At 41.1% G+C, this 8237-nt stretch overlaps 1 protein-coding gene across 1 annotated transcript; it reads right to left on the minus strand.

Moving 5' to 3' along the window:
- Window positions 1-1782: 1782 nt before the first annotated feature.
- On the minus strand, window positions 1783-7912 carry hsp90b1 (heat shock protein 90, beta (grp94), member 1). Its single transcript, XM_023427797.2, has 18 exons — window positions 7755-7912; window positions 7113-7215; window positions 6633-6774; window positions 6379-6495; window positions 5937-6268; window positions 5561-5672; window positions 5303-5431; window positions 5077-5193; window positions 4835-4972; window positions 4644-4721; window positions 4467-4532; window positions 3880-4149; window positions 3502-3747; window positions 3228-3364; window positions 3013-3091; window positions 2599-2754; window positions 2194-2289; window positions 1783-2090 (listed from the first exon to the last, which is right to left on the minus strand). Exons 1-18 carry the CDS (start codon window positions 7801-7803, stop codon window positions 2064-2066), a joined length of 2394 nt encoding a protein of 797 aa, XP_023283565.1. The 5' UTR covers window positions 7804-7912; the 3' UTR covers window positions 1783-2063.
- Between the last annotated feature and the right edge of the window lie 325 nt (window positions 7913-8237).

Below are 8237 nucleotides of genomic sequence, written 5' to 3' on the forward strand. Positions count from 1 at the left end.
ACACAGTGAGGTATTGTAATACATTCTTTCATTATGATATTTTGCCTTTTCATTATAAATTCTGATCAATGGAGAATCTGACTAAACACCAGAATGATTAATGAATTTAGACGCCTTCCTGTTTCATTCCCTACAAACTATTCACAGTGTGCTGGAAGGATCATAAGAAATATGTAAAATAATACACACAAGTCATTTTTTGTTTCTTTGGGTCTTACCGTAATTTGTTTCAAAGATGCTTTGTTAACCAAACATATGTAAGTCTTTTAAGTTTCCACTACAGTAAATCATATTGTACTGTAGATATTGAGATAAACCTGTGGAATTTGCTCTTATCAGATTTCACTGTTACCAAACCACACACAGATACTGCTGATAGGAAATGTAATCTGTGCAGTTTCCATTGAATTCATGACCATTACCCAGTGACTCTTTTGAGAAAAGTTATCAGCAAGTAAACATAATATATTTCTGTTGATGCAGCACAAAAGCTATGGATACATTGCTGAGCTGTGTTTCTTCCTTTAAAGCTGATTTTTGGATTATCTGATGCCTCAACCTCTCCCTCACACCTGGTCTATGATCAGGGCCTGCAATCCCAGTAAGGGACTGGTTAGAGCCCATGTACTGCTGAGAGCTATTTGTGTTCCTTGAGATGAGACAAGGAGTTCTGCTTCCAATACCTGGCTCCAGGCTTTGTGATTGACTCTTACCTGGATAAACTGCCTCTCCATTGAACCCATGACTAATTTAATTCACTTCCTATAAATGAAAGAAAATGCATTGGTTACTGCATCAAACTCCTTCAATAAAGATATATAGTTGACTCAAATACATCATCTGTATCAAGTCTTACCGGTAAGATCTCTCTCTTTGGAAAACAAAGGCACTCAGTCTTTGTCCAGTGGATTACAAGTGTGGTGATTTCAGTTTTTTTCAGAGGGTTCATCTTCCCTGAATCTGCAAAGCTGTGAGACAGAAAGGCAACAGAAAAGCTGTGAAAGCATTTCACAGTAAAAGAAAATGGAATGATGATCAATGCCATGAATTTTGTTTTAAAAAGTTTATAACCTTCATAACATTGAATAACCTTCTCCACAAGATTAAAAAAGTGTTTACATACTTACAGCTCTGCTTTATCTTCGTCTTGTCTAGGTCAGTAGCAGGTACAGATAAACAGAGTAGTGATCCAGCTGGAAGGCCGGGGCAGCCAGTAGTAGTAGCAGCATGGAACCATGGGTAATAATAATGAACCACATGAACCAGACATCAATGCTGAGTATTTTTTCTGTTAGGGTAATACAAGGTGCATGGTCTAGAGCAGTGGTTCTCAACTCTTCACATCAAGGAGCCCTGAACTGGCACAAATTAGACTACAGACCGTTTGTTTTAATACAGTGTTTGAAACCCATCACCAAAATGGTCATACAGTCTGTCATTGAGTTACTTATGATAGATTTATAGTATTAAGACATTTTTCCCCCTTTTGCTGGAACCCCCTCAAGGACCAACTTTGACAACCACTGTTGCAGAGCACTGAAGTGGTGGAGACATATCCATCCCGACTTTGTGGTAATGATTTAAATGACTTAAGTATCCAAGACGTCAATGTGGTAGTGAATGATCCATGTGAAAGAGATATGTAAAAAATAAATAAATTTGCAGTATTTTTTGTAATCTCAACAGTGATTTGGCCTCTAGAAATTCATGGTTACCTTACGTTGCTTTCAGTTACATGTATATTTTTCAATGCGTTTCATGAAACCAAACAAACAATGCACGTCCTTTTTCCAGGAAACATTTATTCGATCAAGAGACAGGATCGCATCTTTCCATAAACAAGTCAGTTAAATATTAACAAATTTACAGTCATGGGGAATGTAATAAAAAAAAACAAAAAAAAACCAAAACAAAACAAAACAAAAAAAACCAAAAACAAACAACACTCGCCTTAAAAAACCCAACCCAGAGACGCCACCCAGGATAATCGACCACAGTGGCACTAGAACAAGATTCAAATCCTGTTTCCAGCTGTATTGTTACATACTTTTCCATTCAGTGCTTCACAGTTCATCTTTGTCCGTTTGTGTCTGAAAGGGAAGAAAATCAAAGTCATGAGAAAACAGCCAGGAACAAATAGTATCTGAATTCTTTACATCTTTAAGATGCCACAGCTTTGTTAAGTGTTCTCACCGTTTCTTCATCATCTTCCTCATCTACAATTTCATCTTTATCTTCAGAGTCATCCTCTGCTGGCTCTTCTGGCTCCTCCTCTGGTTCTTCTTCAATCTGTAGAACAGTCACATACTTTAACATAACCATCACTGAGCTCACACACCCAAAATTACCAAACTGGGCAAAATAAAGAATGTAGGGATGCTTAAACTGTTTACAAAGACAGAAGATCCTACACAAAAAAGAAAGTGGAACTATTTTCCAGTGAAAAACAAACATGGTTTAATCAAGTCAGAGATAAGAATGTGTTCACTGGCTATGAAAGAGGAGATGACTTGACACTTGACACCGAAACTGGAAACTGGAAACATTTGCTATGCAAATGCACAGTAATACAGTATATTGCAGCTGGCATTGACTTGCCTGTTCATCCAGGGGTACATTCATGCTGAGCCGGAGCATGCGCTCTATCCTGTCTCCATAAGCCTTTGTGTCAGCCAGCTGGTAGCCTGATCGCAGTGTTGCCGTCTCAAACAGAACCACGGCCAGATCTGATGCAGTCTGGTCCTCAGCGTCACTCTGAAGAACACAAGGAAAAGAAACTGTTTTCCACTTCATTCTGCATTTGTTGGTATATTTTATGTCAAAAAATAATGCACTGGAGCCAATTAATGCACATGAATAGGTTAGCTCATCATATTAAAACTACTATAACTATATTAGTTGATGTGAATGACATAACATCAATTACATTTTGCCTAATTTTTTAAAAGCAACAAACTAACTTATAAATCACATAATATGGCACCACTGAAATGTGACCGTGGTCAGACTTACATTGATTCTGTTAAGCATCTGCTTGATGAGAGGATGTTTAGGGTTGATTTCTAGTGTTTTCTTCTGGCTGGCGTAATAACTAAGGAAGAGAGAGATGAATTGCCAAATAAGCTCAACAGACACTCATAGCAGGCTACAACATGTTCTTCATTTGCATTTTGCAACTGACAACGAGCATAAACATTGTTGGAACGCAGCGCATCATCATTACTCACTTTGTGGAAATGTCTTTTCCTGTTTGGTAGGCCTGTGCCTTCATGATCCTCTCCATGTTTCCTGACCAGCCATACTGACTGGCAACCAGAGCGCAGGGCGAGTTGGTTAGCCTCTGAGAGATGACGGCCTTCTCAATCTGGGAAAGACAGCATCATATGAAAAAGTGAGCTGATGGAACAGACATAACCAAGTAGACGCAGCCAAACGTTATCACTTCTTTGATTGGTACTTATTTCCAATGTCATGAATATCACAAAATAATTGGCTCTTCACCTTGTCCTTCAGGGCCTTGTCCTTCAGCCAAGTGGTGAGAGGTTCATAGTCTTTCTCAAGGGCCTCTCGCTTCTCTTTGGCCTTGTCACTCTCATCAAATTTGACACCCTCCTTTGCCACATTCTGGAAACGTTTTCCATCAAATTCTGGCAGCGCCTGAATGCAGTACTCATCCACAGGCTCAGTCAGGTAGATCACCTCATAGCCCTTCTTCAGCAGCTTCTCAACAAAGGGAGAAGATTCAGCCTGCAGAGGAAAAAAATAATACAGATGATCAGATGAGCTCCTTTGACTTTATTGTGCGAGTTCAAATACCCGTCATTTGATCTCATCTTCAATTTTAAATTGTTTTTACAATCATTCGAACCATCCACTCACCTCCTTCCTGCTGGTGCCCGCCATGAAGTAGATCTTGTCCTGCTTCTCCTTCATGCGCTCCACATACTGCTCCAGGCTGGCCAGGACCGTTTCGCTGTTGGAGGTCTGGAAGCGCAGCAGCTTGGCCAGACGGGTCCTGTTGGAGTGATCCTCAATGACACCCAGCTTGATGTTGGTTCCAAACTCCTTCCAGAACTTATCGTTGTATTGTTCCTCTGCGATCTTCTTGATCATGTCCAAAGTCTTGCGCACCAGCTTCTTACGGATAACCTGATAAGAAATTACATTTTCCACTTTAGGTTTCATTGTCCTTATACATTTTTCTTGATTTCGTAACTTGTACTCTGTTCTCTTTCCCTCTCTTCTTCCTGGAAAGCACTTCCTGACTTTTAATATAAAATGTTCTGTACAAGGTTGCTCTCCTGCTTGTTTATCAATAGTCATTTTGCATCTAGTTAAAAAGAAATGTTATAATGCCTCATAGATCAGTAAAGACCATATACATTATAGACTGAGTCTAAGTGACATTTACAAATGAAAAATAGTTGGTCTTGAGATGATGTATTCATGTTTGATATGAAGCTCACCTTGAGCAGTTTGTGCTGCTGCAGAGTCTCTCTGGAGACATTCAGGGGGAGGTCATCAGAGTCAACCTAGCAAAATAAATTTACATTAAAATCACAGTGCTGGTGCCATTAAAGCAAAGACTGAACGGTCCATAATAGCACATGGCTCCATCATAACAACAGTAACAAATCACTCACCACTCCTTTGACGAAGTTCAGGTACTTGGGCATCATGTCGTTGAAGTCGTCTGTGATGAAAACTCTCCTGACAAACAGCTGTGACAGAAAGACATTTATTCATAGAGTGAGCTGGGAAAATTCCTGATTACTGTTCTATAAGCACATACAATCCCGTAAAATGATAACTAAATATTGTTCGGGCCACATACCTTGATGTAGTCATTCTTCTTGGAGCCGTACTCGTCAAAGAGGCCGCGGGGAGCTGAAGTTGGCACAAACAGGATGGACTTGAAGGTAACCTCTCCCTCAGCTGTGAAGTGGATGTGGGCCAGAGGGTCGTCACTGTCCTGTTGGAGAACATAACATCGTTTGAATGACTAAAATTGAGCCCACGAGGAACGCAGACAACCAACACTGATGTTTGACAAAGTGATACTGTTCAGGTCCCTACCTTGGAGAACGTTTTGTAGAAAGCCTTGTACTCATCCTCCTCAACCTCCTTAGCTGGTCTCTGCCAGATGGGCTTGATATCATTCATCAGTTCCCAATCCCACACAGTCTTCTCAACCTGCAACACAAACACCACACAATAAAAATACAACATTAATATCAAGATACATCCGATAGTCAGTCATATTATTTTTTTCCATATCGCCCGCCCTAAATGAACTTCCTACCTTCTTTGTCTTTGGTTTGTCTTTGTCCTCCTCCTCTTCTTCTACCTCGGCCTCTTCCTCAGCAGGCTCTTTCTCTGGTTCCTCTGCTGCCTCAGCATCTTCATCGATGGGCTCCTCAACTGTCTCAGTCTGGTATGTTGAGGGGAAGAAGTTATGTAACTGCCATTTGTTAATTTCCATATTTGTCAGTTTCATAACAGAACTATACTGAAATCACATCTGAGTCAAAAGTGTGGAGGAAGTGTCTTAAGTAATCACCTTGCTGGCCCAAACATAGATGGGGAAATTGATGAACTGAGAGTATTTCCTGACGAGGTTCTTAATGGTCTCCAGCTCCAGATAGTCTGAGGCCTCCTCTTTGAGGACAAGTCTGAGGTTGGAAAAAGATGGGAAGGATTTAATTTCAAAGTCAATACTATTCTAACATTTGAGACTAGAGTAGTAACAAAGTCCAGTTGAGGTGTTACAGTTTAACAATCTCTCTTAATTGCTAGTAGCTATATGGAAACTTCTCCTGCAACTACAAATGTAATCTTTACAGTTTGGAGGATAAAAAGAGGGGCAGTGTAAATGGCTACAAGAGTAACAGCAGTTGTTAGACTTTTAGCAATGGAAAAACAAAATGTGAACCCACGTGATGGTGGTTCCTCTGCCCAGTGTGTCCCCACGGGGGTCCTCGATGACAGAGAACTGATTAGAGTCAGACTCCCAGATGTGCTGGGTGCCATTGTTGTGCTTTGACGTCACGATGACTTTGTCAGCAACAAGGAAAGCAGAGTAGAAACCCACACCGAACTGGCCAATGAGCTCTGAGGTAGATTGTCCGTCAGACTCTATCTCTGTCATTTTGTTGAGGAACTCGCTGGTGCCGGACTTGGCGATCGTTCCCAAGTTCTTCACCAACTCTTCTTTTGTCATTCCAATACCAGTGTCAGTGATGTGCAGCATGTTCTTCTCCTTATCAGACTGGGGTTTGGAACAATATAGTGAAGTTACCAACAGAGCAAGAACCATTAACATTACCAATATAGACTGCAACATACAGTAAATGTAAACACCCCATATCTTGTGCATACTTTTATTTTAATGGTCAGCTCTTCATTGGCAGCCATTGCGTCCTCATTGGTTAGAGACAGCAAGCGGATCTTATCCAGAGCATCGGAGGCATTAGAAATCAGCTCCCTAAGGAAGATCTGTAACAGACAAAAATAATAATTTCAGCATTAGTTTAGGCCTTCCTGATACAGTCTGTAAGCCATACCGTACAAGTAAAGAAGTCATCTTGCAATACTGCTGACAGAACATCAAAATACTGTTTATTCCTGCTCACCTCCTTGTTCTTGTAGAGGGAGTTGATAATCAGCTTCATCATACGGTTGACTTCAGCCTGAAATGCATGTTTTTCTGACTTTTCTCTGAGTTCCTTAATCTGTGCTGCATTCAACCCATCCAACTGGATAGCCTCCTCCTCTCTGAGGATAGACAGATGCACACGTGCGATCAGGGGGAGTGCACAACAAGAAATCACAGCTGTCAACAAACAACATGCAAATCTGTTCTCCCTCTGGGGATCAGTATCCACGTTAAAGGCAACACACACCAGATTCCCTCGTCTTAATGAGGGATGTGCCATAAATCCTGCAGAGCTTTGCTGCCAGTAACAATTCCAAGGTTGCTCTGAGCGTTTGTGTGCACAAGCTTGGTCACACTGACCTTGTGCTGTTAACTTGAGGTTTAGTTGACATTCTCAGATAGAGACACAGTTCACTCAACAGGTGTGATATGGAAATGTATTGAAAGTGACACCTACCTTTGCACCACCTCATCATCCGTTCTGGAGCCATCCCTGCTTTTACCCAGGTCATCCACTACTGTCCCATCGATGTCAAGTTCATCTTCTGCCTTTACAGCAGCTGCAAAGGGAGAAAAAGATTGTTAGATTCATAAAATTAAATCTAATGCTGCAGGAATACCTGAGGAAATATTCAGCAGGTAAGATTATCTCAATCAGAATGACGCTCTGCAAAGACATGCTCAGAATCACCAAAATAAGAAAGGTGTAACCTTAGGTAGGCTGGTTTTTACAAGCTAATATATGGACGTGCATCTATGTAACAGCAACAGTTTTTCATAGGGATGTTAGCCAGCGTCAGTCAGCTTCAACATACATGGTGTTGGCACTAGAAACTTCTGGAAAGGAAATTAGGAGTAACGGATACTAGCCAGTTGCTCTAAGAAACGTGTAGGGGCCAAATAAATCATGCGGCCAATCATTAACAAATAGATTAAATTAAACTTGGAAACTGCAAATCTATGAAGTCTGCAGTCATGAATGAGCAGAGAAGAAGCACAAAAGCAAGTTAACGTTAGCTTACCGGCTAACCCTGTTAGCTACAATGTTAGGTCATTTAAAAAGAAGTGAGACAACGTAGTAAATCTCCCCGCTACTCACCAAAGGCTAAGAGTGCAAAGAGAAGACCTATCAGCCAAACACGTTTCATTTTGAGATGAATGGCGAAGTGGTTCTTCAGCTACTCAGACAAAAGCCGGGGACCAGCGCACGCAGCTCTGCCTTTACAACAGAGACTGACAACCTGCCTCTCCCACCAAAAGTGCCCACTCTCTTAAACCCGTGACAACCAGCCAATGGCTGCGCACCACGCACAACCTTAGACCAATCACAGCCGAGCCCACCGCACATGTCGTCCAATCAGATTCTTCAACATAAGTCAATACCCGAAAATCGTGGCTGGACACCATTGGCCAAGAATGAATGATCAGCACATCACTTCCGAAAATTTACCTCTAGTAAAAAAAAAGAAAAAAGAAAAAAATCTCTGTCTACACGTTGCTTAAACTTTGATTTTCTTATGCAATGTCACAGAGAAGTGACACATTGAAGCCTGACGACAACGTAGATACAGACACGATTTTT

Source organism: Seriola lalandi, unplaced genomic scaffold (genome assembly GCF_002814215.2).
Source record: "Seriola lalandi dorsalis isolate HSWRI2012SDOR001 ecotype SW California unplaced genomic scaffold, Sedor1 jcf7180002054862, whole genome shotgun sequence".
Lineage (NCBI taxonomy): Eukaryota > Metazoa > Chordata > Actinopteri > Carangiformes > Carangidae > Seriola > Seriola lalandi.

Bases quoted from the DNA above. Each gene is read 5' to 3' on its own strand.
- hsp90b1 (XM_023427797.2), bottom strand. From the start codon at position 7,803: ATGAAACGTGTTTGGCTGATAGGTCTTCTCTTTGCACTCTTAGCCTTT. The intron at 3,748-3,879 runs GTGAGTGGATGG...TTTCCTCTGCAG, and splicing joins CGGGCACCAGCAGGAAGGAG to GCTGAATCTTCTCCCTTTGT. The intron at 2,755-3,012 runs GTAAGTCTGACC...TGTGTTCTTCAG, and splicing joins AGATGCTTAACAGAATCAAT to AGTGACGCTGAGGACCAGAC.